This window comes from Lycorma delicatula, chromosome 10 (assembly GCF_047948215.1).
Source record: "Lycorma delicatula isolate Av1 chromosome 10, ASM4794821v1, whole genome shotgun sequence".
Classification (NCBI taxonomy): Eukaryota; Metazoa; Arthropoda; class Insecta; order Hemiptera; family Fulgoridae; genus Lycorma; species Lycorma delicatula.
The window spans coordinates 71,692,924-71,712,580 of NC_134464.1; the positions used below are offsets into that span (position 1 = coordinate 71,692,924).

A 19,657-nucleotide genomic window follows, 5' to 3' on the forward strand; every position below is an offset into this window, starting at 1 on the left:
TTTGAATTTATTTATTACATATAGAAAAATAATCTAAAAAAAATATGTTATAATCAAAAACGAAATTACAAATCACTTCCATAAATTCAAAATTACTGAAAAAAGATCAATGTACGCCACAATATTATTAAAATAAATTTTATTAACCAGAAAAAAATACTGTAAATTTATAATACGATAATGAAATAAGACATCGACGAAGGTCTGAATAATTTACTTCACGGGTGATTGAACTAGTAAGCGAACCCTACTTTCCCCATAGTATGAATGAAATGCATTGATACTATATAAATAGTTATATGTCACCGACAGGGAACACCTATTTGTAACATAACTCGACAGTAGCCAACACCAGTATCATATTTGGCTACTCTAACCAACGAAGTGATTATGGAATCGTTACAAGTAAGTTAAAAAAAAAATGTTGTTTTTTTTTTTAATTTAGAGAACAGATTTTGGCTAATATTAAAATTCTAGTTTTTATAAGTGTTAACCAGGACTAAAGTTTTTTCTTTCAGAGCAAAACTTATTAGATTTTTATATTTATATTCAGGAAATTAATATATAGGTATAAATTTAAGAAAAAAAATTTTCTATTCGCTACAAAAAAAATTAGTTTGATGTAAAATTCTCTTTTATTATATAATTTATTTATTTAGCCTTGGTCTTCGTTAAATTTATATATATGTTTTTTCCTTATTTTCAAGAGGATGTTCTAATGGTTACATAAATTCAATTGAGAATATTTTAAACGAAAATTAAAATTCTCTTGTCATAAGAATTGAACATTTTTTTTCATTTTTTAGAAGATGTTTATAGCGCAATGTTAGTGGAATATTTATACTATTTTTACTTGAAAGTTCAAGAAAATTAGTTGTAAACCTTAGAGTAAAGGCCAAAGAGCTCTATAAATAAATATTTTCATATTTTATAAAGTTCAGCTCATGCTCAACAAAACATTTTTTTTTTTTTGAAACTTCTTTTCTATTTTAATTAAGAATTCTTACATTTATGTTTCTTTTAAATACTTTTTTTTTCATACAGACAGCGTTTTTTTTATATTTGCCTGTACGTACTCTAAACAGAAATAAAATTAAAAAATCCTAATTAATTTCATGAACCCAAAAAAAGAACGAATACCTTTTTAATAATTAAAATTTTGAAGTCAACTTTTTTGAATTATAATGAAAAATTTATTTAAGTTTAGTGAGTTATTTTTAAACCGAATTCAATAAAGTTTAATTTATTTATATATGAATTAAAATTCAACCTTACCAGCAATTAGTTGATAAGGTTTATATTTTATAAGCCAACCAACAATATGGCGCGAGTGGTAGCGTCTCGGCTTTACATCCGGAGGTCCCGGGTTCGAATCGTGGTCAGGCATGGTATTTTCACATACGTTACAAATCATTCATCTCATCCTTTAAAGCAATACTTAACGGTGGTTCCGGAGATTAAACAAAAAAAAAACATATGAATTGATGTTAAAGTTGAATTATAATTTATTTCATTTATATATAAATAATCTTAAAAACCAACGGTTCCATGCTTGAAAAATTAATATTTATTGTACTCCATTTTTTGATTTAGATTTTACAGGTAAAAATTCGAAAAAAAACTATTAATTCTGGCCCGTAATTAATACCCCAAGGGACTTTCAATATAATCTATTACCGTTAAAGAAATCAGGGTAGCCATAACTCGAAAACGTAAGTTTTCCGAACTTATGTTTATAGTTATAAATTTCAATACTAGAACATATTCTAAAATTATTTTGTTTTTTTATTAAACAATCTGTATGAAATTAAATCTAATCGAGAGTAGATATAGACATATGCAATTACGATAAAAATATTTACATTAAAAAATAAATGCATTTTTAAAATAAAATAATTTTAATAAAAAAAGAAAATACTATTTTAATTAAATATTATTAATTTAATAAATAAATATAAATATAATTAATACTATTAAATTACTATTTTTTAATTAAATTTTTGGTAATAAATCAATATAAATTCAGTATTTATTGTTTTATAAAATGTAATATAATAATTATAATAAATTACTAGTGTAATAATACTTTCAAAAAAAATAAATAAATAACTCATATAAAAAAAAATCTACAAAACTTTTAGAAGTATGTCAATTTATTCAATACAGGCTGATCTCGGTGGCAAAGTAATAGCGTCTCTACATTTCATCCGGAGGTTCTGGGTTCGAGTCCCGGTCAGGGATGGCATTTTTTCGTACGCTAAAAAAAAATTAATTTCATTATCATTCATCGACAACTGTTACAGTATGCATGCAAAAATAAAACTGCATGTTAATTGCTGTTAGGATTTTCTTTCCTACAAATCAATTATAGAAATTCAACATGTATATTCATTGTTCCGAGAGAACAAATTGTAGATTACATTACAATTATTTATGTACTTTGTGATATTCCTCTGATCAAGATTTCCCTTGATACATCCAGACAGATGTTGAACCAATACCAGACTATTCCTGAGATATATATATATATTTCGACTATACCTGTTAGAGCAAGATATGTATGTGTCTATTTATTATAACAATATATTTACGGTTGTTTCAAGTAGATAATACTTTTTTTTTAAATTTCTATAACTATTTTGTTAGATGTACATTTAAAATTATAATTTTAAATTTAAATTTTCATTTTAAAAATAATTGATATATGTCCCATTTATGAAAAGTTTTAAATAACTTAATATAACAATTTTTATTTTTATTTTTTAGTTTACGTAATCTATTGTCCGCTATTTAATTTTCTAAAATCCTTGTTTAGTTACTATCATTTAAATAAGTATCTCTTGGTTTATTTATTTTTTTTTTAAATTAAAGTCAGTGGGGCTGTTCTAGAATGACAACGGCACAAGTAAATAAACATATCATCCTTCATACGTACACATTACCTAACTCTTGGAGCAGAAAAGTAAAAAACTCTGTAATAGAACCTCGTTAAAAAAAAGTGGATAATAGGAGATATATTCCAGTAATGAGTAAATGAGCAATGCAAAACATTTAAAGTACAAGAGACAGTCGTCAGAATTACTTTCTTTGAGAGTAATGATGATAAAGTTATATATTTAGTCCGTATAGTAAATAAAAGGAATGTCACTTGAAGAGCTTGTAGAACTTTTAACTTGTAGATGTGCAAAACTAATTTTGATTTAGTGCCAACAGAAGACCATTTTCTCCTTATTGGTAGTAAGCTTGGCAATTTTTTCTGTTAGATCAAAAAATATTCTTTTAGGTTATTACATTGAATATACACATACAAATAATGTGGATAATTAAAAGGAAAAAACACAATCTGACAATTCAGTTTGTAGAATGTAGAAACAAAGGTTTTTTTTTTAATATTTATTATATTTTATGATTAAAAGATTAACTCAAAAAAAGAAAGAAATATAGAATAGCTCAAATCATTCAAATTACTGATGAAAAAATAAGATTTTTATTATGAAAATAAAGCAACATAAAAAATCTGAACAGAATGATACTGAAATTTCAGGAATTTTTTTTATTATGTTAAACCCCATTTCTTTAATTAATTAATTGTTAATCTTATGATTAAAAGATTAACTCAAAAAAAGAAAGAAATATAGAATAGCTCAAATCATTCAAATTACTGATGAAAAAATAAGATTTTTATTATGAAAATAAAGCAACATAAAAAATCTGAACAGAATGATACTGAAATTTCAGGAATTTTTTTTATTATGTTAAACCCCATTTCTTTAATTAATTAATTGTTAATCTTATAATTATAATTAACTTTATCACTTAAAACATTTTCTTATCATTAAAAAAATAAAGAACGATGATATTTTATAATAGTAGATAAAAAATCGTAAGAGATTATTTAGTATTAAATGTCATGAAAAAGAAAGTTTAAAATTTAAGTGACAGGATTAGGTATCGTAAATAACAGTTTAATATTTAAATGACTATATTAAGTTTCGTAAAAAAACGGTTTAAAATTTAAATGACTACAATACGTATCGTTAAAAAAGGTTTAAAGTTCAAATGACAATATTTTTATACGTTTGTATAAAAAATTTAATTTATAATTAATTTTTTTCTATCTTTCTGATATAGATTGAAAACTTTATTTTAAATTCCATTCTGATACCTGATTTAAAAAAAAAAATAATTAAAAATTTCAGGTCGATTGGTTGAAATATAAAAAAAAAGTAAAAAGAAATATATAAAACTTTACTTTTATTTTAATAAATAATTTAACAAATTGTATCCTACAATTAAAAATTAAAATTAAAATTAATTTTAAAAAAATTATCTTTTGGCACGCCGGAAGGCAGAGTAGATTTAACCGATACTAAGTAGGGAATAAAAAAGATTTCGACCTTAACGTTAAGAAAAACTTCAAATTTACTCAATACGACAATGGTTGATGGAAAAAAAGTTTCACATGTTCAGCATACAACAAGCCCCATCTTCTTACAATTCCAGCAAAATGTTGGTCATCCTTGCCGTAAGGGTTGGTCATATCAAAAATTGTTTCTGACAAAAATTTTAGGTAATGTTTATAGAGAACTAACGACCACTTTAAACTGATTCGATACTGTGCTTATTAAGGAACGTATGATTTCTTTTTGACTTTGAAACCCCATTTTTTCACTCCCAACCATTGGCACATGGTTGGTGATATCAAAAAACTTTACTTACATATGTTTTAGGCTCTTATCTAAGAAATAGTGGGAACTTTAAACGAATTCGATATTTTACTAATTAAGAAATTTATAGCGATATTTTTTTTTTTCGAAAAAGGCCCCCCCCATTTTCATCCCCATGATCCGATTTTGGCCATTAACGAACTCAACCGAGATTTTGGGACGAGTTATTTTTAAGGAACAATTTGAAAGTGATTGGCGCAAAATTACGGCATTTATCGTGTCCACAAGAAAGTGAAATATATATATATATAAACTTTTGAGATGGTGGTGGTTTTGGGGGTCTGGGGAATGTGAAACGCGAAGATATGTCGAAATTTTCGGGAATTCGAATCATGGTGCCGATTACAATAGGTAGCTTTCTTATGAAATCTATCTAAAAGCTGGGAAAATATTGCATGACACCTGGCTATTAAAATAACAAAATTCTTTTAACAATTAAAAGAATTAGAGAAAAAAATAAAACAAACAAAATGATGAACATTTTAGAAGACATTTTAAGACTCAGATATTTTAAAAGACAGAGCACTATTCATAAAAACAATACAGGAATTAGAGTTTCAGAAGAGGGGTTTCTACTCACTTGTAGAAGAGGGAGAAAATGGACTCAAGAAGACAAAGAACACCACTCTAGAAAAATGAAAGAAGCATGGGCTAAAAAGTTGATTAAGTGTGCCCTCTAAATGGGCTATTCGAAAAGAAAAAAAAAACAATAAACAAACAGAATATATATTTTTTAGAGGTAGGAAATTCATTTTTTTAAACTCTTTCTAAAAATAATCATTACATGTATATACAGAGTGTCCCAAATAAAACGCAACCCATCAATCACTCATCCATGAAATTTCAAAAGTCAAGCTTACTCCCCTTCTCGTTACTGAAATGGACTCGTCCAACATCTAAACATCGCGGCGACGCAGTAGAACACTACCGATAGTAACAACAATGCAATCATAACGTTCAGTGTATTGCTAGAGACAAGTTGGTGTTTTCGGTAGATGAACGTGTTTTCATTGTCGAGTCGTACTTCAGTACGAAATCAGTGGTTGCAGTGCAAGATTTGTTTCGCCATAAGTACCCAGATAAACCGGCTCCTAACAAAACATCAGTATTAAGGTTAGTTGCAAAATTTAGAGAGACCGGTTCTGTTAATAACAAGGAACACAAAAGATCTGCGTCAGTGTTGAATACAGATACAGTCGCTGAAATCAAAGATCGATTACTCGCCTCGCCAAATAAATCGATCAGACGTTTGTCTGCTGAAATTAATTTGTCTAAATCAACTGTTCATCGGACGACCAAACAATTACAATTACGACCTTATCGCATTCAAACGGTTTGTGACTTCTTGAGCCCGACAAAGAAAAACGGCTACAATATTGTTAACGGTTCCGTCGATTTCTGCGTGAGGGAATTAATTTTATGGATTCGTTATTTTTCACAGATGAAGCACGGTTTCATTTGGATGGCTACGTAAACAGCCAAAATAGTAGAATTTGAAGTGCTGAAAATCCCCACGTTTATCACGAAAAACAATTACACCCGCAGAAGTTGGGCGTGTGGTGCGCGATATCGCGGAAGAAAATAATCGGTCGTATTTTTTTCGAGTACACCATTAATGCAGAACGATATCAGGATATTTTATTTCAGTTCATCGCACTCTTCGAAGAGGAAGACACTGCTGGCTACAACATGACGGTGCGACATCGCACTACGCAGGTTCAACTTCTGATTTCGTCGAGGAATTCTTTGGTAATCGTGTTATCGGTCGAAGCTTGTGGCCACCGAGATCTCCAGATTTGACTGCGGCGGATTTTTTTCTATGGGGTTACCTCAAAGAAAAAGCCTACAGCAACAAACTACGAACACTTGAACAATTGAAAGTCAATATTGAACAAGCTGTATTAAATATCCAGCCACAAACTTTGAAAAAAGTTGCAAGAAACGCTGTAAAATAATTGAAGCTTGTATTCAAGAAGATGGGGGCCACTTCCAACATTTACTCTAAATGTAAGGTAATGGATGGTAATAATAAAAATTACATTTTCATTTACACATGCCTTTTTATTATTTCAATACCTACCAATATAAGGTTGGGTTGCGTTTTATATGGGACACCCTGTATATATATATATATAAAACTTAACTAATTTGCTTAAACAAAATTTTATCTAAATCTTATACTCCTCTTCAATAAAGGTTAAAATAAGAAAAAAATAATTTCAAGAAAACTTATCTGCATTTTAAGTTGCGGTTCTATAATTAAAAAAGAAACATTTATACATTTCTTGATAGCTTAAGCTATCAAATAACCCACCAAAAAAACCAACGTGCCATACCAAACCAAACTACCATAGTGTCAAATATGAATTCCCTTATCATCAGGGTTTTTCTTATTTTGATATAAAGTTTGAATAAACTTTGAAAAATATTTAAATCGAAAGAGATAAAAATTAAAAAAAAAAAACATATTTTAAGAGATGGAGGTTGATTTTTTGAAAATATGTTTTTTTGGTTTATTTATGTATGTATTGTAGATAAAAAAATCTTCTTTTACAAAGTTTTCTGTAAACTGCCTTTGAAGAAAAACGAAACTGGTTTTTTCGCAATATTCTCCTACCCACAATAACGAATTAAAAAAAAATAATAATATGATCAATTTCTCATATATAGAAATATTTGAGCCAAATTTGAAGAAAATCGGTTTGGTCAATCTTGAGGTACAAGGCCAAAAGGAGTATCATATATACGTACATATTTTTGTTTTTGGTCTAGATGAACTTAGTTGTACCCTAAAACGTAAAGATTTGGAAAAAAAACGCGATAACCCATTTCTGACATGATCACCTTAGTTCCTCTTTTAATGAAGCTATTCAAATAATATTCACCGGAAAAGTAAAAATGTTCCACTTATGGTTTTTTCTTTCCTCATTGGTTGCTTTCGCAAAGATTTTTAGAACGATTTTTTTTTATTGTAATAAATTAATTAAAAACATAATTAGATTCTAAAATTGTGGAGTCGATTGTTTACTAACTTCAATCGAATTTGAATTTCTAATGAACTTTGAATAATTTAAATTAAATTTACTATTTTCCTATAAACATTATATTCAAATGTTACTTGTTGATATTTTTATGAGAGGGAATTCATTTTCCCATCATTGATTTCTAAAGCTGATATGTTTTTTAAATTAGAAAAAAAAATTATATGGGTTTATTTTTCTTAATAAATAATGGGGTTGTCAGTATAACTAAACTTGTGTTTTTTTTTTTTTTTTATAATTTAGTTCTTGCCGTTACATTTTATACACACCTGCTTCATTATAAATATTAAAATTAAATATATTTTAATTAAGTTTTTTGTTAATTTTAGAAACAATTTTACAGTAACATGTTTTAAAAAGAAATATAATAAAAAAATAGGAATAATAATAATCATGTGAATATATATATATTTAATTAATAGATTACGTATAAATTAATGTAAAATTTGAACATAAAAATAAATATTAAAAAAAAATTATGATTCTTTTAATGTTGTGAATTTATTATTTTTTTTTATGTTTAAATCTACGTTAACAAATTATAATTTATTAATTAAATTTATATATTTTATTATTATTATTATTCTCATTATATAAACATAAAAATAGAGATAAAAAAATATTTGAACATTTCTTTTAAGAATTTATCTCATTTTTATGTTTAGATTTACATTAATAAACAATAATTTATTAATTTATTAATTAAATAAATATATTTTTATTATTATTATTATTATGACACCATGAAAGGTATGAGATCAATGATAATCAAATTTGTTGACGATGTCGTAATATGTGGCAACCCTTCAAAAAGATGTATATATTTACAAGATACAGTACTCAAATATTTAATTGAGAATGAAGTATCTCTTAATCTTTATTACAAAACTGTTATTATGATATACTAGGAAGATGTTACTAGTTTGATATGAATATAAAATTGTGTTCGAAGTAATACTTCTTGTAGAGACAATTTGTAATTATTTAAGATTTGTATATTTAGCCGTATATTTAACAATTTGTGATTTAAGTTGTATTATTTGTTAGCGTACCTTCGATGCTAAATTGTTTTTTACTCCAACACTGATCTGTCAAGATCAGTGTTGGAGTACTTTTCTGTGATTTGGGATTAAGACAGAGATTACTAATTTTAAGATGAGGCAAAGAAAATTCCTTTGGAAATCACACCATCAAGACCTGAATGCATACCAAACATCTTATGAAATTAAATATAAATATCTTTCCTTTTTGAGGATTACTTTATTAGAATCTAGGAGAGACATGCAGAAAGTTATTTTTATTTATGAACCGATGGGTGTAGTTATCAATCATAATATTTCTAGTATTCGAATCAGGATTTCATACATGAATAACAGAAGGTACAGTGAGATCATTTTATCGTACACATCATGATAATATACACTATGATTACACTATGAACTATATAATACAGATTTGATTTGATTCGTGGAATGTAGTTACGCACAACTGGTAATCTCTTAAAGCAGGTGTTGGAAATATCCACCATTTTCCTGAAGGCAGATTCGAACCCTTCGCACCATATTTTTTGAGATGAATTCCATTAGCCCTAATGTTCTATGGAGGGTGTCAAAAAATATGGTGAGAAGAATTTGGACCTGCCTTTAGGAAAATGGTGATATTTCCAACATTTGTTGTAAGATATTAACAGTTGTGCATAACTACATGGTATGAATCAAATCAAACGTGTGTATTTCTGTATTATAGTCAATAATGGAATTATTGAGCTTATGCTCAAAACTGATCTTATTATATAGGGTAATCTATTCTAATATTGTCAACCCAGTGTACCAATGTAGAGGTAAAAATAGACTTAATTTAATTAATGAAAGTGGTGTACATGTGTTCAAAGTGAATCTTTATTCTATTAAGAAAAAGTAGGGGTTTTATTGATAATGGAATTATTGAATTATGTTCTGATTTACAAACATTGGAATTTATATGAATGTTACAAACCGCAATGATACTAGATTTAAGATAGACATAATGTAGGTAGTAATTTAGATGTTATGTTATTTGTCTTTCATCTTAGTTATCTACTGTTAAAAATTGACTACATACATTCCTGAATATGTTAATTCAATTTTTAAGGTACAGTAGAGTTTGTAATATTGCTAGGACTCGTTGTATTACATGTCTCTTAATAGTTTGATTTTCATATATTGCTCTATTACACTTCTTCACTTCCATTAGACAGGACTTTCCCGCATTCCAGTTTAGATCAAGGATCTTCATGGAGGATGGTGATGGGGTTGATGGGAAAGAGGAGACCATCCAAAAAAAGTATTACTGTTATTATTATAGCTATTTTCCTTTTCTACATATTTTATTTTACATGAGTTCTTCCATTTACTTAACATTATAATTTGTATAGTTTTGGGCTCTCGTAATCATAATATAATAAATTGTTATTTTTTAGTAGTGCAAGTATATTGTTTTAATGTTAATTGTTATTTGCTAGTAATGTTGTTATTGATAAATTTATTCTTATCTTTTTTTTTAAGTTGATAACATACAATTATTTAATTTTAAAATTAAGACTCATTTAGGGAAAAATATATTTAAAAAAAAAATTAAATCAATATGTGCCACTCTCCCTGGCATGAGTGGTAGCGTCTCAGCCTTTTATCTGAAGGTTCAGGGTTTGAATCCTGGTCAGGCAGGGCATTTTTCATATGCTACAAATGTCCATTTGTAGCAGATGACTGCAGTAGTCAATGCCTGCACATCTTATTATAATAAAAAATCTGATTCCTTGTACGCCTATTAAATTACATATAAACATTTTTTTTAAAATGAAAAGTACATAAAATTTTATTTCATTAATAACTTCTGATATTTTTTCATTTTTTTTTTTTGTTTGTTATTATTGATCATTATTTATTGTAAAAATTGGTTTACAATGACAGGTTAATAACTTTTAATAAATCAATATATTTAAATTAAAAAAATAAAGTTAAAAAAAGGAGATGAAGTCTGATTTGAACCGATATGCCTTCCCGTAAGATCCCAATTTCATTAATAAAAATTTTATTTGCCTATAACTCTGTTAAAAAAAATCCAAAACCCATTTTTTTTTATTTTGGGCTTTTTTGAACTCAGAAAAGGGAGGTGCACAATTAGATGTTACATCAGTCCTAAATCCAAAATTTCAACATTCTACGGATAACCGTTTTTGAGTCATGCTAGATACGTACATACGTACGTACGTTACAGGGGTTACGCCGAAACTAGTCAAAATGGATTCAGAGATGATAAAAATGGATATTTCCGTTGAAAAATGAAAATCGAAATTTTACGCGATCACAATACGATTACTTCGTACAAGGGAGTTAAAATAGAAAGCAAATTAATGTATTTTTGTTTGTTATTATAACCATAACAGTTACATTGTGATCTGTTATCTCATACGTCACTTCTAAAAAATAATCTTTTCAAGAACAACAAACATTCAATGCCAAATTTACCAGGGAAAGTACGAAATCTAGTGGTTTCTCTTTTTCCAACTTTGCTGAATTGAATATGCTGTACCCCATCAGCATGAAAACCCTATTGTAATGCAAATAATTTCCAGTTCTGAAAATGGCACTGATTGTGTACACAACTCATGATTGAATGTATAGTAAACATTATTACTTTCAGAGAAAACTTATCTAAGTGATCCGTATTGTAACTTCGGTGTTTTATTACTTAATAAAGGTAAATTATTACTTTCTTATCTTCTGAAAATGATAAATAATTTTTCTTATAGTGTTTTATACTTAGATTTATTTTTTTTTTTAATTGTGGATAGGTTGATATCGATATTAATTACAATTTTTTTAAAAACCTTTTAGCGGTAAGAAAAATTATGTAGACGTATTTCTCAATTTTTTACCCCTCTATTTTTAATTACATTATTTCTTGACAGGTTACAAAACACTGATTATTAAATATTAATGAAGTCTAATAAATACATGCATGGTGACGCGCGCACACAATTTTGTTATCTATATTTTACTATTTGTATACGTACAAGAGATTCAAACGGAAAAAGTTTAAAAAAATGAAGTAGTAATTTTGTTTTTAGCACTAGACAATTTTTCTTTTTTATATATTTTAACTAACAAGAAGGTAAATGGATGTATATAATAAATTATGATAGTTATTTAATATTACATAATAGAAATGTTAAGTTACAGTGAAATTTTATTTTTTATAAAATTATTATCAAATACATTTATAGTAAATATAACCTTGAATAGTTAACAGGTGAAAGCAATTTTTTTCTTTTCAACATTTTAACTGACGAAAGCCTGTTGATTTTACTCAGTTAGTATAAAAAGAAAAATATAATAATAATAATAATAAAATAGAGAAAGAAAGTGTAAATAAATAAAGAAAAAATAATATTTATTATGTTTTTCTATTACCGGAGTAAATAGAATGTAACTGTAACTAAATAAACTAAGCTGTAATTATTATTAGCTACAAACCTACATATTTACTATCTGGATACTTTAATCTCTGGTCGTATAATCTATTTTATGATTTCTATTATTTATTATAATATAAAACATCTTACATGAAATATCTAATGTATCTGTTTACCGTATTTGTTAGAGATTAAATAAATGTCTCCGTTTGCATATATATATATATATATATATATATATATAAAATGCAAACGAGTCGACAGGAGACCTTTCTCCCTTTTTTATCGGTAAAAAAAAAATGATTTAAATGATTTAGATGCAGAAGTTATATATATATATGCTAGCAGATCCGACAATGCTTAGCTATTGCTAGATTTGAGTGTATCTATTGATTAAATGAACAGAATTGAAAGTTTTATAAAACATTAACAAAATGAACATTACGGAACTTCACAAAATTTAACTATTTCCCTTTACCCTTTTCCCCTTTCCTTTTCACCTCTTCCCAATTTTAATTTTTATCATATTATCTATCACTTGCCCCGATTTTCCTATTTCCCTTTCCCCTTTGTTCAGTTTTTAAAAAAATATTTTTATTCAGCTTTCATCATCAGTGCATGCTGTATGCGGTGAATTTGATTTATCACCTCCAATGTTGGAGAATAATAAGAATAATAATAATAATAATAATAATAAAAACCCATCAACTGTAATAAGCCAGATGTAGTAGTAATTGACAAAATGGAAAAAGTAACTTACCTAATAGACGTAGCCATCCCATCAAGTAACAACAACATTAAACGCAATGAGAAGCTGCATAAATATACAAATCTTTCTTTTAAAATTAAAGAAATGTGGAATCAAAAAGAAGTTTATATAATCCCAATAATTATATCTACGGAGGGAATAATACCATCTAGTTTGCACAACAGTCTTGAAAAACTTAAGATCCAGTGAAAGACCCACGGGCTAATGCAAAGGAGCGTGATAATTGACACCTGCCATGTTGTCCGGAAGGCACTTAACAAGCCTAATCTCGTTGGTATAAATTACTCCGAGTTTAGGAAATGTCACGGGCAAAAGAAAAATCTGTAAAAGTGTGGAATAATAATAATAATTTGTATATTTAACGAGTGAAGCGAGCGTAGGTAATGTTTAGTTTAAATTTAAACCCCTTTTTTTATAAGGGTTTCTCGTAATCTATTTACCTTACAGATTGGTTGGTGTTGGTTGATTTTTTATTTAATTGTAGTTATCGTTTTGACACCCACCAGAACTTATCTCTGTTTGTTAATATTTACCGGCGAAGGTCCGAATAAGCAAATATTTTGGTCTTTCACCGACGTATTTAATATGGATCGACATTCACTGGAGAAAATTTACATTCTTTAATTTCCGTCTTTCACGGTAACAAATATATCAGCACTACTCATGTAACTGAATTAATCATTCATTAGAGTAACAGCATTGTTTAATACTTAGAAGTTAAATTACTCGTATAAATTTTTTTGTACTTCTTATAGTTTCAGAAATTCTAATGGTGGTACATTTAAAATTTATATATAAAAAAAATCATGCGAAATTTTGCGCAGACGAGTGACTTTTAGGTATTTTATTTTTTTTCCGTTTGAAAAAGTATCAACTCATTCTAATCTAAAATTTTACAAAAAAAACCTTTATCCATAAAAAAAATAGTTACATATCAAAAACGCACTACAATAAAAAAAAATTAAAATTTAAGTACTTGAAAAAATAAAGTCGTATCTCAAAAAGAGATATCGCATATAAAGAAACATCAACGTTCCAACTTTTGTTTTTTTTTATTTCCCTACTCTCCCCGATCGGATATCAATTTAAGTATACTCAGTCGGGGAGAGTGTCCTTTTACTCTAAGGGAGTGTCCCCCGCCCACCGGTTGTACACCCGGCACGGCAGGTTAGCTCCCCCGGTCTCGGATCTTTAATTTTATTTTATTCGCCTGCCTCTAATCCCCCCGCCTCGGAGACGGGGTATGGCTACGCCACCTCCCATCCCCTCAGCAGGGAACCGGGTCTCGGTCATTATGTCTTTGCCTCTAATCAGCGGTACCGCCCCCACTAAGCGCCGAGGCACCCGCAGGAGCGGCACCGCCAACCGGGACTCGGTCTTTTATTTGTCCCACACTCCCCAGGAGTTCCCCCCCCTTCTCAGGAACCCGCACACCACGGCGTACGGGCCCTCCACGGAGGGACTGTCCTCCCTACCCTAATTTCATAAACCCCTTCTTCTGTCCTCTTCTTCCTTGGTGGGTAAGATTTCCCCGGCAAACCTACGGAACCAATCCCAGTTATCGTCACTATAGACCATCCAATTTAAGAGGTTTTCAGGTGTAAGTCCGTTGTCCGAAATTTCTCTTCTATTTGGAGCCCATCTTGGGCATACAAACACAGTGTGTTCCGCATCATCAGTCTCTGGGCAGTACACACATTGTGGGGTAGGTCTTTTTCCAATTCTAAACAGATAATGGCCGAACGAGCCATGCCCCGTCAACAGTTGTGTCGTATAAAAATCTACATTACCTATTCTATTACTAGTCCACATATTTATGTTGGGGATTAGTCGCCTGGTCCAATCCCCAACTCTAGAGTGTGTCCATGTATCCTGCCACTCTTGATCAATTAGCCGTTCAATCTCATCTTTGGACATACCCTATATCTAAATGTTCTTTGTTTAATTTGTAAATCGTTAAACGTAACGATTTACGTTGTAAAACGTTCCAACTTGCAGCATCATAACGACCACGCTAACAACTTGCCCCGCTGAAGGTTTTTCGACCTTAAATTGAGAGTACTCCAAGAACGACACAACCAATCTTCATAAAATTTTCACATTTACAACTTCAAATACACTACTGTAACATATATAAATTTCAATGAAATTGATCAAGAAGTTTTTGCAATTTTTAAGCCACAATATTTTACACATAGATTTATAAATAAATATATAAGAAAACCAGAATTTAAGTGATGGTATTTTTGTACTCCTCATACCTCAAAACGTAAAGAAAATTCATTTTCACCATTCGACTGAAATTAATACCGTCTTTTCTTCTAATAGTTGATAAAACACACACACACACACACACACACACACAATTTACTTACAAACACATATTTAAATTTAATCGATGAACGTCACGTGACATTCTATCAACGTGTTTTTGCTTAGTATGCACGATCCAAACGTTAATTATATTGTATAAACTGTAGATTTATTTATTATCATCGTAAAAAACTGCATTTTATTTCCTGAAAGTAACAATTTTTTTAATCGTACAGCGTAACTAGTGGTTAACTTATATCAATTATTGTAATTTTATTTTTATTACGTATTAAGTTACTATAGTGAAAAATTTACATCAATCATTTTATTATCAATAACTATTATACGATTATATTATTAAAGATAATTAGAGCAAAACGTTTTATTTTTATTATTATTAGTTTTTTTTTTTTGCTTATTGAATGCAAGGTTAGGTTATGTGTTAGGAAGGAATGTTTTTTTTTTTGTGTTATAACGCTTGAATAATTGCTCCGATTTTTTTTTAATGAAATAATTAATCTACAGCTACTTAACATGCAAAAAGCTGTTACACGCAAAAAATTGTTAATATCATATACGGTATGTGTACGGGGTACTGTATATTTATTTATATAATACAGTACGGTGAGAAAGTAAACGTTCACACAGGAATTGTTGTTAACCGTATTGTAGGATCTTTTATTTTAGATGGAAATCTTACAGGAGACGGTACTGCAATGTAGTAACCAGTAGAAGAATTTTACTGAGTATCCAGAAAAAGTTTGGATAACAATTAGATAACTTATGATGGTTTCAGCAAGATGAGGTACAACTTCACTATTAGCTAAGGGCACGGAACATTTTTAACCAAACATTTCTATATCATTGAATAGATTGTAGAAGAATCATAGAATGAGCTGCTAGGATTCTAGATCTGTCTCCTAGATTATTATTTTTGGGGTTATTTAAAACATAATGTATTCAAAACAAAACCTGTAAACATTAATGACTTTAAAAGGTGTATAATTAACGAATCTTCACGTATAACACATCACGCATGATACAACAATTTATAGACGGATATTACATAAGGTTAGCGCAATACCAACTTGTATATGGGGGAGCATTTAGAACATTTGTTGTAGAATGGTTTGCTTTCAAAATTTAAGTAATTTAGGACCGAAAACATTTAACTAAATTTTTTAATTAAATCTTGCGATAACTAAAATAAATAATATTATTTGAACTAGCCATTTAATTTGTAGTTGTGGCAAATTTTATAAGTTATTGTGTATTATTATTAGTTGTTATTTGTTACTGTAAAAACTGTTATTAGTAATTGGGCCATTAATTCGAATGTTAATTATTTACAGTTTGTTATTCAATGTAATTCTAAAGATAATATGAAATAAAAATTTTCTGTAAAGCGTTTTACCCCGTTTTATTACTACTGCGTTTTTTCAATTTTTTCAAATTTGATTACTAATAACTCAAAAACGAAGGCATTTATTAAGAAACGGTTCGCCATCGTTTTTCTCGTAAAACTGTACATTAAAATTATATATCATAAGTTTGCCTTCCTATTTAAAAACAAGGTTAGATTCAATATGGCGGGAAAAGATTTATCACACATCATAAAGTTGTAACTTTGTAGCAATGTAGCGCTGCGGTAGTTTCTACTTCCTACTAGTATCACTTTGAAATATGAAGCCGTTTCCAAACTTTAAAGTATATATATATATATATATATATATGTAGTATAAAAAGGTAATATAAAATAAAGTTAAAAAAATACACTACAACCTTGAGTGGGAGAAGTCTATGGGATAGCTCCAGCTGTATCCTAACCATCCCTATCATATCCAGATAAATTGGCTATAACCATCGTTACCTTTGTTTTTAGAACAATTTTTTCTTTTTAGAATGTTAAGCCATGTAGACTGATTTTAAAACTTTATAATTAGAATCTCTGTGTAACTACTCGACGAATTCTGCAACAAATCTACTAACATCAAACAATGTACTCGCAAATAATTTCATCCATATCAACACTTAATTTATGAAGTCACACCAATATTTTATATGTTTCCTTTTAATTGAACATGATCACTAGATATGTATTCTCGTTGGCACGATCAAATAGAATATTCTCCAAAAATCCTTCATCTGTAGAAAAAATAATATACGTAATACAGAAAGGCGACATCTATCTGTCCTTCACAAAAAAAAAACATCATCAATAATTTTCATTTTCCCTAACCGTGATTGAATTTCCTGTTCTGTCAATATTGCTGTCAATAAATGGCCGATGAATATCCAGCTCTTAGTAAATTTCTGAGAAATTGATAAACTTTAAAAACCCAGTTAAATGTAAAAGAATAAAACTTTTTCAATTATTTCTTAATTTAAACTTTTAGAAGTTTATGTCAAATTAAACAAAAATACCATTAACATTTTAATCGTTTTTAATTTGGCACTAAATTAAACCAAAAATCAGTATTTAAAGAAGAAATTATAAAATATTTTAATTTTTATACTATTTTTTAAAGTGTATTTTATCATATACATCTTTATTTTTATTGTATTCTTTTAAAATATGCATAGATATACAAAAAACCCTACCTCTAAGGATGTAAGAAATGAAAAGGTGAGGAGAAACTTGTTTTGATAAAAAATAAAAAAATGAATGCAGAGAAATGAGTTATTGTCTATTGTTCTAGTGTGAGCTAAGATCTTTTTTAAATACAGAAATATGTAATAGTTTTTACCTTTATTTTCTTAGATAATTTTCGGGCGTATATTTGAATATCAGATAGGCAATATAACACTATGAAATAACAATTTAACAGTAAGCTATGATAATATAGAAAAAAATAAATATATATGCTAGCATTTCCCGTCGTGGCGTCGCTCGCGAAATATATAATCCAGATTTGAACATGAATGCAAAAATTACTTGCTCAACGCCTTGCTTATTTTGTTTTTTGAATTTCGAAAAAATCTGATGTGGACGCTACATGACTTCCTTGTGCGCCTATTAAATTACATACACAATTTTTTTTTTTAATGAGAAATACATAAAATTTTATTTCATTAATAACTTCTGATTTTATTGTTATTATTGAATTATTTATCGTAATTTTTTTTTACAACCAGAGGTTAATAATTATTAATAAATCAATACATTTAAATTAAAAAAAAAGTTTAAAAAATGAACTCTGATTCGAACCGATGTTCAGATTTTATTTCATTAATAATTTTTTCATATTTTTTTTTATTATTAAATTATTATTTAATTGATTTTTACGATCAGAGGTTAATAATTATTAATAAATAAATATATTTAAATTAAAAAAAAAAGTTAAAAAAAGGAGATGAGTCTGATTCCAAACGATGTGCCTTCCCCCGTCTAAGATACAAATATTTCATTAATTAAAATTTCATTTTGGCTAAAACTCTGGAACCAATGAAAACAAGTACCACGTATGACATATCGTTGAAGATCTCTCAATGATGGCTTATTACTGTAGGTAATAAAAAGTCCAAAATCCAAATATTTTGAATTTTGAGCTTTTTTGAGACTTTTGGTTCAGTCGATTGTAATCAAAAGAGGAGGTGCACAACTAGATTTTACAACAGTCCCAAATCCAAAATTTCAACATCCTACGGCTAATCGTTTTTTAATTATGCGAAATACATATGTACATGTCACACCAAAACTAATCAAAATGGATTCAAGGATGGCCAAAATGGATATTTCCGTTGAAATCTGGAAATCCAAATTTTTCGCGATCACAGTACTTCCTTTATTTCGTAGAAGGAAGTAAAAATGAGAAATTAATTAATTCAAAAATACAAAGTATCTTAAAAAAGAATAAAAATAAATAGTATGAAATGTGCACGAGTTGAAAAAAAGATAGAAATATAGCCGGTCAGGGTTCATTTCGTACGATCTTCCTGTGTAGTCCTCTGTATTCATTAAACACATGCTTGTGAGAATAATACTGATAAATAGAAATGAAAGCCTATTCAATCTATAAAAACTATCAGTGTATTGTAATTTCTTCAGAATAGTTGAGTCAGTACAAGACTGGAAACTTTGAGTGATCTGAAAAGAATACGGGTTTCAAAATAGTCGGCCTCCATTTTATAAATGTTAGTTATAGATGGTTAATCGTCCTTAGTACGAGTAAAAATGTATTTTATCCATTTCATAGTTTTACCCAACAAACACCATTAGGAGGTGACCGTAATTCGTTTCTCATATATATAAAAAACATTTTTATTTTATGTTTTTTAGTCAAGTAACTGGAGGCAAGTGACGGTAAAAGTATCTATAAATAGTTGGTAGAGCGCCGCGTCGTACACCGTCACA

At 28.4% G+C, this 19,657-nt stretch overlaps 1 protein-coding gene across 1 annotated transcript in view; it reads left to right on the top strand.

Annotated features, from left to right (window-relative positions):
• Positions 1–312: 312 nt before the first annotated feature.
• Positions 313–19,657, top strand: part of LOC142331321 (cuticle protein 19-like) — an 89,969-nt gene continuing 70,624 nt past the window's right edge. Inside the window, exon 1 of the mRNA XM_075377147.1 lies at positions 313–405. Coding sequence (XP_075233262.1) covers positions 391–405 — 15 coding nt within the window. The 5' untranslated portion in view covers positions 313–390. The remainder of the gene's footprint in view (positions 406–19,657) is intronic.